Source organism: Porites lutea, chromosome 1, assembly GCF_958299795.1.
Source record: "Porites lutea chromosome 1, jaPorLute2.1, whole genome shotgun sequence".
NCBI lineage: Eukaryota > Metazoa > Cnidaria > Anthozoa > Scleractinia > Poritidae > Porites > Porites lutea.
The window spans coordinates 59,594,387-59,609,171 of record NC_133201.1 but is presented as its reverse complement, the minus strand read 5'-3'; the positions used below and the strand labels follow the sequence as shown (position 1 = coordinate 59,609,171).

The 14,785-nt window shown below is 38.6% G+C and overlaps 2 protein-coding genes and 1 pseudogene across 3 annotated transcripts in view; 1 reads left to right on the top strand and 2 right to left on the bottom strand.

Annotated features, from left to right (window-relative positions):
• The window catches only part of LOC140933159 (coadhesin-like), a 13,793-nt pseudogene extending 9,189 nt beyond the window's left edge, over positions 1 to 4,604 (top strand).
• The window catches only part of LOC140923688 (LYR motif-containing protein 2-like), a 246,979-nt gene that overhangs the window by 145,467 nt on the left and 86,727 nt on the right, over positions 1 to 14,785 (bottom strand). The gene's annotated exons all lie outside the window — the stretch shown is intronic.
• On the bottom strand, positions 5,995 to 14,751 carry LOC140923671 (uncharacterized). 2 transcript variants are annotated; one of them, XM_073373748.1, is made up of 10 exons: positions 14,466 to 14,751; positions 14,224 to 14,259; positions 13,984 to 14,019; positions 11,774 to 11,917; positions 11,113 to 11,238; positions 10,323 to 10,358; positions 10,024 to 10,068; positions 9,742 to 9,786; positions 7,686 to 7,838; positions 5,995 to 7,277 (listed from the first exon to the last, which is right to left on the bottom strand). In XM_073373748.1, the coding sequence occupies exons 1-9, from the start codon at positions 14,614 to 14,616 to the stop codon at positions 7,714 to 7,716; spliced, it is 744 nt and encodes a 247-aa protein (XP_073229849.1). In that variant the 5' UTR covers positions 14,617 to 14,751; the 3' UTR covers positions 5,995 to 7,277; positions 7,686 to 7,713. The 2 variants fall into 2 exon arrangements, with proteins under 2 accessions (XP_073229849.1, XP_073229855.1); XM_073373754.1 differs by lacking the exon at positions 11,774 to 11,917.

Sequence of the window (14,785 nt, the reverse complement as noted above, 5' to 3'; positions counted from 1 at the left end):
TAACTAACTTATGCGTACACCGTCTTGAACCTAAAGAAACTCACCTGCAAACCTTAACGAATAAAACAAACGTTTTGTTTATCGGAGAACAGCGCATGGATCATGATAACGAAGGCCCCCAGTCACACCAAACCAGAAATCACGAACAAGTGGGAATCAGTATCTATGCCCAGGTTTATTCGGACATCCGTACATAAGATTTACAACCTTAGATGTTAACAGTGAAAAAACCGAAAAAACAAATGCAGTATAGCCTGCGTAAGCGATGTCACGCCCACAAAAAAGTCGACGTCTCGACTCAGTTCTTAGGTTGTCACTTTAGTCTGCGGGAAGATTATATTTTCTTCAGGCGTTTCCTCTTCACTGCTTGACTCATATTCACTTCGTTCATCTGACTCTATACTGTCAGGTTCAACATGCGCAGTAGGGTCAGGGGTGCTGGAGTATCCGGTGTTAGTGTTTGAGACAACGGTGGTGACTGGTTCTACCGTTGAAGTCAATCTAATGTTTTCACTCACCGGCACCTCCTTCTGGTACAGATAGTCCGGCGCTGTACCAGCTGTCGCTATTGTTATTTCTGGGTTTACTTTTCTCTGTCCCACTGAGGGACTAAAAGCCTTAGCCCGGTGTCGCATCATCGCACTTTTTTCGTGATTAACTGACATCTACAGGAGGTTTTTCCATCTGAGGGATGTCGAAGAGGCACGTCAGAGGCCGACTGAGTTACCGTTCAGGAAGAGGATACCATGTTCCTCGATGATACATGCGATGCGTCCAACAGGAAATTGTTTGTTTTAGCCCCTCTTTGATATCCGTTTTCGAGCTCTCGTGTACATTGCAACACTGTGCTGACCTGGCTCTTGTGATGAAGGTTGTCCACATCAAGGATCATACAACTCACGCAAATCGTGTTGCCGTAGGAAAATTGTTCGAGGTTTTGCTGATGTTTCAAGCCCCATCGTAGCAGCTTTACCGAGTTCACTGTTTCAGGGCAACACTTCCATGAGGACCATCGAAGTCTGCGGCAACGCGCATTCCGTATTTGTCATGTTTCTGAGGAATGATACATTCATTTTAATCTTTCCACCAGATTGCAACCATTTCAGAAGTCTTTGATTCTCAGGATCAGAGACTATATTATTCTCCCTTTTCATGTGGAGCAACGGTATGAGAAGCTGCGCTTAGGTGTAATGCAGAATTCGAGTGTGACACGCGTGGTCTTCAAATCAGACGAAGATTTTTCTAAAGATGTTTATTTTAATAAGCAGTCATAGGATTTATACGAAAGATGCAGAATTGATTTCAAACAGGTTGGAAAAACAGTTTAAATAATCACCTTTGCAAACATCCGGACCAGTTTTTCTTCACGGAATCGTAAATTATCTTAGCGCCTTGTCGTCATCCATCTCAGTTCCAGCCTTGCCAATATCATGATTTCCCGCGTCCCACTATGAGAATGACGAACTTCCCGCTTCCCGCTAACTCCTAACCATCCCGCATCCCGCCTTTAAATCTTCTTTCATCCCGCATCCCGGCAACGAAAAAAGGCTAATTCCACATCCCGCCAACCCTATGTTAGGCCTTCTTAACTGACTCACTATGCTTAGATCTAAACTAACAAAGTTTGACCTGGTTTTAGGCCCCGTTCCTTGCATTCGCGCCATAGATATTGGATTGCTCCTAGATGCAACCAACAGTGTTGGAAAGGAGAACTTTGTAATTGCCAAGGACTTTGTGTTAACCCTGGTGAATTCCATGACAATCTCTTCAGAAGAAAGTCACATGGGACTCATAGTTTTCAACATTAATGCAGAGATACTTGTCGCATTTAAAGATCTGGATAAGCAGAACCCCTCTGTCATCAAAAACATCTTGAAAAATACTACAAAGCTGAAAGGACAAACGTTTATCGACCGAGCGCTCAGAAAAGCTGGAGAGGAGCTGTTTACAGTAGCGTATGGTGAAAGACCAAACAAACCGGATGTACTTATCGTCCTGACAGACGGGAGAACAAATCCCGCCAGTGAACCGTACGAAGATGCTCTTATCCCACTAAAGGTAAATCTAATTTCTTTCTAATAAAGAGCTTAACATTTACTTTACGTTCGGGTTCAACAAGTTAGAAGATGGAACAGGAACTCTTATAGTCTGGAGACCACATCATTCGCACTTTTACCTTCTGACTTCCCTGCAGAACCTTTGAACGGAAACAGAGCGGATACTGTTTAATGTCATGTGACATTGAAGTAAAAAATGAGGAAGCGCGTTGCTGATAAAAATCCAGCAACATGACCAAGGAGAAATTTAACTATGTGTAGCTCCGGTTTTTGTATTCATCTACGCAAAGTCAACGGTTTTCCTACAGTTTTTTCATTTCACTGATGTCGTGGAACAATATACTTCGTATATTAGTCACGAAGGCACATTATATAAGAGCGTTAAACTAACTAATGATAATGGTGTTGCATTGAGCTCACTTTCCATCATCGTTCTCGCTTTACCATATTGACAATGCTTTATACAGTCGAACCTCGTCGACTAACGGCCCCCTCTCCACAACGGCATTGTTTTGGCAGACAGTCCATACATTCACTCCTGTTTCAACCTCTCTACAATGGCCACTTTCTTATGTCCCCAAGGTGACCGTTGTAGAGAGGTTCAACTGTATAATATTGAGAAAAAATACTGTTTTATATGCAGAAAAAAGGTGTCAAAGTTATCGCTGTTGGAGTTGGAAGGAACATCAAGAAAAATGAGTTGATAAGAATCGCTATGGGGAAACCGGAAAATGTTATTCAGGTTATTGACTTCCACAGCCTGTTTAACAAAACGCAACAAATCATTAACTCATCTTGCCTTGATAAGTGAAGGTAAATGACTGCATACTGTTTTCCAGTGACTGATGTCAGTGGATTAGAACTGACCACTTAATTACTGCGATGTCCAGGTTACCTTGCCATTTTATCGCAGCCTCCCCTAAACTTGTTTTGACAATAGAGATATTTAGAATCACGTTTAAAGCAAACGGCAAAGGTCAGATTCAAATTGACAATTCGTTCTAAAAATTGGAAATGAGAAGATAAAAACTGTCCAGAATCACTCTTATTGATGAAACTAGCATGAAACTTCTGATAATTCTTTAGATATAATCAACACCCAAACGACAAGTAGAGGGAAAACTTGGTCACGTGGTACATAATGACGTTTGACGTTTGCCGTAAACGTGACTCCAAATCCCGGGGGGGGGGGGGTACTCCCATACATTGCCTATACAGGTATGTGCCGCCCAACGGGGTCGTGGTTTTGAAGCTCCTGGTTTAGAACGGGGTATCCATTTCAGAGGCGTTTTCTAGAACGGGGTATAATATTTCGAACGCTCGAAAGCTCCAGTTTTGTATGCAGCCATTTGAAATTATTCAAGGACAGATTGCTTTTAAAAATACGGTTCAATGCGTTAACAAGCAAACTGTGATACTCTTGTTGCACCCTAGAACGGAGTATAAAAAATTGGCCCATTTCTAGAACGGGGTATCAGTTTTAGGGCGAATTCTAGAACGGGGTATAAAAAATTGGCCCATTTCTACAACGGGGTATCAATTTTAGGGGAATTTTTTTTAGAACGGGGTGCCAATTTGGAGTCCCGGGCGGCACATACCCACCCAAAAAATACCCAAGTGCCCCCCCCCCCGGCTCCAAATCTCTCTATTGTAAAAAAAGGGACAACAAGTTTGCCTGACTCTTATCAACCATAACAATGACGACGAAGACTGGAAATGTTCAGAAATTTGTAGTGAAACCTATCATCTACGGCTCTTGTGTTCTGATCATTTTGACGCTATTTCAAGTCGATAAGAGTACAGAACATGGAAAACTCTTGTCGATATTTCCTTTCAAAAGAGTAACCTCGAAAGTTGCCCTGTCGACCACTTTGTAGAATTCTGCTTTTTCGAACTGTAATTGATTCAAACAACTAAAACTTTAATCTATTCGGACAACTAACTTACTCTAAGAACTTTAATATAAACACTTCTACAGGAAGATTTGATTTAATAAGGCTTGTATGTTAAGCCCAAATTGAACATCTAAGCTGCCGTAAACTATTTCGAGAAATACGACTACAAGTCACAAGACCTAACAAATGAAACGACGTCATTTAGTGTTGCTATAATAGCTCTTGCCAAGTAATCGGCTCCTGCTCTTAACTGTGAACAGTCTCTCTGTTTGGGGAAAGGTTGTTAAGTATCGAGAGTCGATGGGAAGAAGGCAAGTGAAATTGGGGAATGGGGGCCGCACGGGTTTCCTCTTCTTACACCCAGCTAGCCTTTTTCCCTTTTTCTCCACCAAGGAGCCTAGTCCCAGGCTATGATAACTCACTTTGCCGATGTCAGCACCCAACGGTCATACCGTAAATGGCCTAATAAACGCCCGCACTTCCAAATAAACGTCTCTTTTTCTTTAATAGGAACACCAGCCTACAATATCAAGGAAGGAAGTGCTTAACCGACTGTCGTCATGAATCAAGATGCCGTTTTAAGTTTCCGCTTACCCAAGTAGTTTACTTCATCCATGGAGAAGTATAAATAAAATGTTAGGAGCAAACCGAATCACGGTGTTTTCCTTGCTTTGATTTACTCTTATATATAAGTACTGTATAGACAAGTTCCCTAATGACTGGGGAAAAAAGTCAGCGATATACATAATACAGTGCTGCGAGTAACAGGCAGTGCTTGCCTGTAATTTGCAATAAATTATCTTCCAATGAGTAAATACTGGTACAGACCCTCTGCGGCCCGACCTTTCATAAGCGTCCAGTCAGACCTTGGCATTTTGCGTGGTCGTCAGCGGGAAGCATATGCTTTTACAAATTACCATAAGAATAACTTGATTTACATAACAAAGCAGGAAGGTTTGTATCAAAACAAGGTCACAGTCAGCCTCGCTACCATCCATAACTGTAAAATGGCCTAATGGTATTTTGCTGTTTTATTTTTAACTTATATCGACTCTTTTTCATACTGCCTTATATTTTACTATTGCTGGGTTATAACGAACATATTTTTCCAGTGCTTTGGCCCTTCGCTTTATCGAGGTTCCTGCACTGTATTTACTTATTTACATTTTAAAAGGTGGTGGGCCCCTCTCAGCCATAACTAACGTATTTTCATGGAAGACAATTATTTTGTTGTTTACTCCTCCGAAAGTTTTAGGCGTAACGCTCGATGCACAGTGATTGACGTTTACATTAATTCGGAAACCCTATGGTTCATATATATAATACTGCACTTCTCCGTCACATTTACAGTGTACGTATTCAAACCACCTTCAGTAAAACAGACGTCTTGTACATGTGCAAGTCAGGCCGATGTAAAGTTTCGGGTGAAATCGATTTATATAGGTTCTTTTTAAGTTCTCATTTTTGATGGCTTTAGTCTTTTAGTTTACACCCTCATCAAAAGGTATGTATTTGGCGATAAACTTGAAGCGAGTCGTGAACTTTCAAAGTTCGCCGAAACTCTAATCAACTAACCCTAACCGTAAACCGAAGGGGAGAAGACACAGAACTTGGAAGATCAGCATAACAAGGTTATGCACAAATTTAATTCAGATAAAAGCTTAGCAAGATATAGATACAAACAAAAGACAAAAGAAAAAACTCTGGACCATACTGAGAACAACTGTAAGCTATAGGAGGCAAAGTCACCAAACGCTGCACTAGTAAGTGACTTACCTTGCTCTTAAACGCTTTGCTTTCTCTCTTCACAGCTTATTTGCCCTCTCGCCAAACTGAAACCGCCAGCTTCGCAGGCTATTGAACTTGTGTGCGAAATTCTCGAAGGGAATACATGGTTTGTCGAAACACGCAACGCCTTCTGGGTTAAACGGGGTGAAAAATTAACAGTGCCCGTATGTAAAAGTGCCCGGATATTACGCAGACGACTTTATAACTGGGCGTGCCCTGAGGCAGCCCAGTAAAAAAAGTAGACTACAACAACATACATTCAGAACTGGAGTGGTTTTTATTCAATGTCATCTACATGTAGAGCTGTGTTGTGTACTTTGTGAAAACTTCCAAGCCATACCTTCGATCCGTAACACTGAGATCTATCGTCATTATGGTCTTCATGTCAGAGGCGACAAAAGAATGACAAAATGTTCGTTTACAGAGACTAAAACCCAAGCTAACAGTAGATAATGATTTCACTCAAAAAGGGATTACAGCTTGTTACAGAAAACAGCAATTTGACAGTCGATTTTTCACTTGTCTAAAATATGTTATATGCCAGGTCGGGTTTTCACAGGAAGAAACGACAATTAAGAGTTACAGGAGATAAAGAAACTTAAAATGCCATACAAAAATAAATAAGCTTAAATCTTCGGAAGTCGCAAAGAATATTAAGGCACAAAATTGGGCCAGTTCGAGGCGAAATATTCGTGCAATTGTAAGCAATCAATCATCTCTTGAAACTATAAATCACTGAAAAATACGTGCAGGGGATTATAAGGAATTGAAAAATTCTCCAGGAAAATACTTTGTCATACAGTTATGAGAAAAACTTCAAAACTGGTTTATGCAAATACTAAAATATTTGTCTTTAAAAATTTAAAATACTTGTAAATAAGCTATAACAATTTAAGCAGCATATTTTCATCTAGAAAATACAGTAAAATGCCCAAAGCATGGGGAACCGTTACTTAGAAAAACAAGCAGTAGACTAGTCCTGTCAAAACTATGTTCGATGCAGTGCAACCCCAGTGTAATAAAAGCTAATTAGCAGTATTTTCCCCAGTCAGCTTTCAGTCTAGTCTGCTACACAGCCGTTTTTTGGTGACGTCACTTAACGCGCAACGCTCGTGAGGAGGAGCGTTGCGTGACGCACTAAAAACGGTTGTGTAGCAGACTATTTCAGTCTGGCTGAAGTGTGACCACCATCCATCGAGGGCTACTATTAGTAGTACTTTTTCCAACCATCCTGTTTGTTCTTGGCCACTTTAAGAAAATGTCCTTTTCTAATTAACTTTTGAGTTGAGCAATTCTTGAAATCTTGTTAAAAATGGGTTAATATCACAGTATAAAATCCTACAAAGATTAAATCTGGCACATACTAAACGTAACCAAACGATCAATATCAACCGGAAAAAACTGACTTCCTTTCCCAAATTGATAACGACATCAGAGATGCACCGCTTACAATGGCAAAAAAATTGTTTTACAGTTGTCCGGTTCATAGCAGGTAGGAAAAGATTGCGGCAAGGTAACCTCTGCATTCAAATTTATCCTGAAAAAATACCAAAAATAACGAGATAAGCACAAGCACAAGGAAAACGGTTAATGTATCACTAAACAATTACAATTAGCCTATTTTATTGTTGGATACATACGTGTGTGGCCTGTTTAAACTTCCAACTTATTTTTCAGACGAGGATATTGTTCCACTTTCCTAATCAAAGAGGCCTTAGCTTCTTATCAATGGAAATGTGTTTTAAATGGGCCTAATTCTTGAAACATGAACTTTCAACTTTCACTGAGGAAACAACCATCTATCCAGCTACTGCTAATAACACGTACATCTAGTTCGTACATAAACACTCCCACCAAGATCCTTTTTAGAAGCAATTGACAAATACAAAATAAAGCTTAGAGTAAAGAGTAAAGCTTAGTTACTGGATAACGCCTTATAACTTACAAATTGAATTTCAGCTTTTGGTAAGCCATTATTGTCCTCCTGTATGTGCTTTCCCAGCGGGTCCTTGTGGTCCAGGTGCTCCTTGTTCTCCCTGAGGACCCTGTTCACCAGGGGGTCCCTGTTCTCCCTGGGCGCCTAGTTGACCTGGAACTCCTTAAGGAGCATTCAAAATAATGTCAGGTTAAATTGCAGTCAGTTTCATGTCAGTTTAAATTGCACACCTTATGAGATTGGACTTCAATATTTTTTAAAAAAAATTGGATTAAAACATAAAACACAACACAAAAGTAAAGTTAGAATGTTCTAAGTAGGGGCTATACCGGCCACAACCTCGTCCCCAGGGCTTTTCCCTTAAAAAAATGGGTGGGGCGGGAAAAGGCCCTGGCATCGGCTGGTCACGTGTCCCCTCGTACACCCTAAACTCCTGGGTGTAATAAATTAGCGCTATGTGAAAAGCTAAAATTATGCGTAACCTCACAGCGCGCGATCTTGGGCGGCCTTTTATATCTCTTGACGATTAACGAAAAGTTTTACAAGATTTCCTTTTCGTCACAGATACTGGCTATGGTATTTTTTTGCTTTCCTCCGATTTCTATGAAGGGGACAGCGAGTAACACTTATAACAACGTTTATAGAGCGATATAAGTACATATAAATGACAAACAAGCTATCGTACAGGCATAAAGTTTGTACTGGAAAAGTTCGTTTTCGCGACTCTTCTGATATTTTATTTCATTTCTCGCGAAGTGGACCGCCGTACACAGCCTAGTTCTATTTACCTTAACTCTCAGCCATATCGTAGCGACACGCGTTGGTTTAGACTTATCTTCTTGTATGACCTGCATTTTTAAAAAATTGATTGACCTCTGCGATCAAACGACTGGCAACAAAGAAAAACTTGGCTCCATTTAAAATTCACAGAGCTGCAGTTGATTCCAGTCGATCGGTCAATCTTCTCTTTGATATAGGGAAAATCCTTTGTACTTATCCTCGGAAGAGAAAAGATATATAAGAGGTCTTAAAATGTATCAGATCGGCGACCTGTCATCGTTCCTGGCTGGAGGGCTGACTTGCATCCGGTGTGGAGATTTGTTTGTTTCATGGTCGGGTTTTAGAGAAGACCAGACTCCATAGTCTCCATAAAGCATTTTGATGAGCAATTCTGTTTCTATTACGGTTCAATTTGTTAAATTCACTGCAGATCCTGGTGGCAAAGGCCTCCACTTTTGTTTGACATGGACAAAATCACTTTCCGCTTGATTGTACAGTAATTCCACAGTCACGATGAATTTCTGAAGTACCACTCGCGATAACAGCTTGTCTCAACTCTGAAGTATTTGACATATTTTGTACCTGATAACGTAGAGCTTTGTAGCATTTGAATAATAAGCAAATAAATGGATCTTAAGCTATTGAACTGCGCACACACGCGAAAATATTAACATGGTTCGCGATGTTATTATTTTCCATTGTTGCTCCGTTCGACTTCTGTCAGCGCAAAGCCAGCGGGTTGCATATAAATTAGCTTCTCAGGAATATTTAGGCTGTACACGTGACCAGCCGATGCCAGGGCCTTTTCCCGCCCTACCCATGTTTTTAAGGGAAAAGCCCTGGGGACGAGGTTGTACCGGCCACAGCTGCTGTTCAGTCCATTTTGTTAATACTGCCATTTGTTTTTCACTATGGAACTCAACGTTAGTGAATAAACTACCATACTTGTACATGTAACTAACAAAATCATGGCGCCGTGTCAAACAAAACATGCATGTCTCCCAAGCATTAAACCAAACATTACAAAAAACAAAATTGAACTTTAAAAACACTGTTAGGTTTTGAAAGGCCATAATTCAAATCCGTTTTAATTGTCTTCAAGTCTGTCCATCCGGGCTTAATTAATGTTTTAAGGGATTTTTTTTATGTTTCACTCAATTTGGTGGCAGTTCCCATTGCTTGAATTTTGATAAATTTCGTGACACATCTCCTTTAATATCTTCTTCCACGCCCCAAAACCTTGTACTGACAAGATTGAATGCATCAAGGTTGCAATCTTCATTACCATTCTCTCCTCTAGCTCCGTCCTGTCCTCTCTCTCCCTGAGGTCCTGTAATAACATTTAAAACAAAATTGAGGTGCAGTTATACAATAAATTGAATCAAAATTACTTATGCATTGCATTTCTCCTCTTAACAGAAGGCTACTGAGTAGCCCTTTCTTTGGATATTGAGACTTCTTTACCTCATTTTCAATAATTACAAATAGAGGAAGGCAAAAAAATTGTGTGTCAAAAACGATTCCTCTGAAACTGCATACATTATAACTTGGCATTTTCTGTACATACCTTGGGCGCCCTGTGGACCTTGAGGTCCTTCTGGGCCAGTGTCTCCTGAGAAATATAAATGCAAAGAAATGCAAATATGTTGGGCTCTTTATTTTGATTATTTCCAATGTAATTTAAAACTACATACTACATAAATGTTGATAGGGTGCGCAATACATTTTTTGTTCTTTTGTATCAATGCCATCTATGCATGTTGCAGCATTCACGGGACATAGAAAGCTAAAAAATTCAAAATAATATTCTACTAAGTAAATTCTCCATAATTTTAAATTCAGCAGCACAGCTCCATTTATACTTACCCTTCTCTCCCTGGGGACCTGCTGGTCCTTGTGGACCTGAATATTAAACACAGAGAATTCAATCAAGCAATTCAAGTTAATTAAGTCACAGTTACTGTTCTTGTAATACAGTCAACTCCTTTGAAAAGACACCTACAGGACCTACAGTTGGCCCCTACCATTCTTCAGACATTTTCTTCACTGTACACTGTATATAAAGCAGAGGACTGACAGTGACAGTGCTGAGAATGACAGGGTATAAAGAAAGACAGTTTTACAGCTTGCCATTTGGGCAACCTGTAGCATGTACTATTGTAGCCGAAAATTCATCAAAGCAAAAAAAATTTTTAATGAGCATTAATTACAATTCTTCTGTAATAATATTTGAATTTCCCCAAAGTTAAGAACAGAATTTATCAGCCCAATAGCAAAATCCACTAACCCTGGGCTATTGGACACTACTTTCTTTGCTCGCTAAATGACCATCTTAAGGAGAGTTGACTATTATGATATAAAATTTAAACAATAGTCCAAAAACCAATAATTAATAATCAACATTCAGAACATTAACTGTATGTTTAAACTGTTTATATAACAAGTTTAATATGCCAAGTCACAAAATTGAAAGAATTAATGTGTGTAATTTACAAAATTAATGTGTTAATTAAATTTATGTTTAAGTTACAGTGTGGATTGTAACAAACTTATTTTAATCAAAATTGTTACAATTTTCAACATAGTTCAATTTTGTTAAGGTCTATTTTTTACTTATAAAGAGAATGCTTAGAATATACGGAATTGGATGAGGTACCTGTCCCACCCTCATCCCCTTTGGGTCCTCTTTCACCCTGAGGTCCTTGTTGTCCAGGAGCTCCTATGTCTCCTTTTTCTCCTGGGAGCCCTTGAGAGCCCCTCTCACCATTTAAGCCTGGTTTACCTACAACAAAAAGCCCAAGATGTGCTATGAAACATTTATAATAAAAAATGAACTTTGATGAAGAGACATTTTACAGACCAATGTAAATCAACAACTTCAGGTATTTGTTGTACAAATAAATGAGTAAATGATTCCTTTTCAGTGTCTAAGTGTTAAGCAATGGATTTACAAACATACAAACAGTTGTATATAACTGAAAAATAATCTTTTTTCTCCTAGCCCTTCAATAACAAACAATGTTTATTTTGCCAAACTAACTTAAAGTGGGTTTGTAAATCCCTGAAGAAGAAAGATTGTGCCTTTCAACCAATCAGAATCTATTTCAACAACTTCCACTGAAAGCCAGTCAATCACAGTCCTTTCCCAAGATCTTGGGAAACTGAAACATGACTAGCTATGGCGATATGCAGAGGTATCTTTTCAAGAGTAACAAAAGAAAAGGGAGATGTCCACATGCAGGCTAAATGTAATTCAACAAAGCAAATTTACATTAAAACTTATAATTTATAAGAGACATGGTCATGTTATTGTCTACCTGGTATCCCTTTTTCTCCCTGGGGTCCTTTTTCCCCTGAGGGTCCTTTTTCTCCCTGGGGTCCTGGTTCCCCTGAGTTACCCCTGTCGCCTTTTTCTCCTGGAACACCATCTGCACCTTTATCCCCTGCTTTGCCAGGAAGACCTATTTTTATATGTTTAATTCACAGCTTCTTAAAAGGCTCAAAAATGTCATTTATTTCACTGAAGTTTTAAGCTGTTATTAAACTGTTTCACTGCAAAAGTAGTTGTTATTGATTAGGTCCAGTTCAAACTTTGAATTTCACATGCCCTCAATTTAATTTGAGAATTATCTTCATGCGAGATGCGATGCCTAAATCAATTAAGCTGAACAGTTTCAAATTAAATACAAAATTATTTGCTAAATCTGCAACTGAAACAGTCGAAAAGTCGACTTAGGTTTGACATTTGATTCAGACAAAGCACTTTACATGTGCCGAATATAATGCATTAATATTATAGAAACTTTAACCATATTGAATAAAAAAATTTTTTAGTAACTAGGAATATTTTTTCTGTAAACAAACAGAGTTAAATTGGGCACCGACGTCTGAATTAACTGCGGTATTCAATTATTGCCCCCTCAGGGATTTTGCACAGAAGGCAAAATCCCAAGGAGTCATCCTAGTATCTCGACTACAGTAAAAACCCACAACTAAGAACCTAAAAATTAAGAACCTGTTAGCCTAAAATTGGTCATTAAGAACCTATTTAGCCTAAGAAATTTAAAACAGGTTCTTATTTTCTAAAATCATACTAGTACATTACAGCTGCATTGCAAGAATCATATTTGAAGCAAAAAAAGCAGATTGCTATTGTTGTGAAAATGTTTTGTAAAGAAAAATGAGTGCAAGATATGAAGACTTACAAAGCATACTAAGAAATATGTAGATCAGCACATGCACCATTATGCATTAAAGCTAGTGCTGTGTTTTAATTGTTTTTTCTCCAGGATTAAGAACCCATTTTAAGAACCTAAATAGATTAAACGTCTGTTAACTACCATTTATATAAGAACCTGTTTAGGCTAACTCCTGAAAATGTAGGTTCTTAGTCGCGGGTTTTTACTGTACTAGTACCTTCTACTATTGATCGACAACGTACAGAGAGGGGGCAGCTCTAATATCAACTATTACTAGTTTTAGTCCACTCATAGGAGTTTAATTGGGCACATGTGAAATTCGATGCCTGAACCAGGCCCTAATCAGTTAGAATAAAGGACAAAGAGTCAAACTACATGTAGCTGTTTATTCCTCTCAAAAATAAAACAGGCAGAAGACAGAAAATCATAAACTAAAATAAACCTGTAATCAGTATCAAGTCAGTAAGATTAATAGTTTATTAATGACCATCAGACAAACGATTTTGTCTTTGATCCTTAAGTAAGCAAAATCTCATACCTTTTCTGCAGAGCAACCTTTTTAAAATGACTGACTTTTGTAAAAATTTTCCATAATTATTTTATTCTATGCAGCCTTAATTTGAATGAGATTTTTCTCTCAAATTAAAACAAATTAAAACAATGTTTTTGCTTTTTATCAAAAATATGTTATCTCTCTGCTTTAACAGGCATTAAATCACAACAAATTAATTTTATAAGCCTAATATAGGGACTCTTGTCTTTATTGTGTTTGCTTGTTGAATAATATCTTCTTAATTATTTTATTTATTTTAGGGTTACTAGATAAATGTTGAAAGTGATCTTAATTAATCAATTTCTACTCACTTTCCAGAAATATATAATGAAATGATTCGTTTCCATAGCATTATTTACCCTACTTTATTAATAGCATACATATGTACACGGGAAGCCTTTCTCGTCGCTGCCCGCAGGGCTTGGAATGAAATCTGCCACGTCGACGGGCGCGGACATGAATCAAAATGCGTGACACACAACGAGAACTCGAAATCCCTAACAAAGTTATTCACGGTGCAGGCTTCCTGTCAGTTAAATGAAAAACCCAGCAAATGGTTTGTGCTCGTATTTCGAAATAATGGCAGTGAAAAAAAACTACTTTGTTGGCTTCTCGCTTCTTTACAGAGCGTCTGGAAGCGTGACATGTCACGGCACACTAATGCAAACTGAAAAAATCATTGGAGACCAATGTTCAGTGAAAAAGTTGCGAAAATTTATCGACGAATATTACTTTGTTGCTTTAAAAATTCTAATAAAACTGATTTTGTGCTTACCGGGAGAACCGGATTCTCCTTGGGGACCCGCACGACCTGAAATTTAAGAAAGAATTTAAAGAAAATATTATCAACAAATATCATTGAATAGAAAAGGAAAATATATATTCCTGTAGAACAGCATAAGCAGAGGCAGCAGCTACAATCCTTTCGTTTGTTTTGATTATAACATATAGGCTTTTTTTCTAATGAACTTTGCGTGGATTCTTCTGGAAACCGTTCAAATTAAAATGTTCTTACCTCTCTCGCCTGTTTTTCCAGGGGGACCCTCGCATCCTGAAATAATATTGAAATATGTATAATAGTTTAAAAAAAAAAAATCGGATAGGTTAGGAATGAAACTTTTTTACCTCAGCTGGGTGTACGACCTCAGCTCAAGCATTTGATTCTGGAAAAATGCTCGGTAGTTTTCTTGAAGAGGTCACGAAAATTGCTCAACTTTAAGAACAACAAAATGAAAAAAGAAGAATTCATAAATTTACCTTTGATTGGAATATACCCGTACAGCATTGCAAAGTTCATTGCCATCGAAGAAGTCGCGATTAAAAATATGAGCAACTGAAACATAGAAAAACTACTCGGCGTCCCAGCTGTTCGGGCATCACTTCCTCCTCCTCCTTTCTTTCCGCGCATAATGCTGTGCTACAATCAAGCGATATTCAGCGTAAAGTGATTTAAAGAGCGGCCAATACAGACGGGAGCGGGAAAAAAAGAAGTAGAGTGATCAAGCCCAACACTACACGACGCGCGAAGGGTAAAGAAATGTTGACCGAGTTGGGACCCTAAGATTGTGATCTGGTAC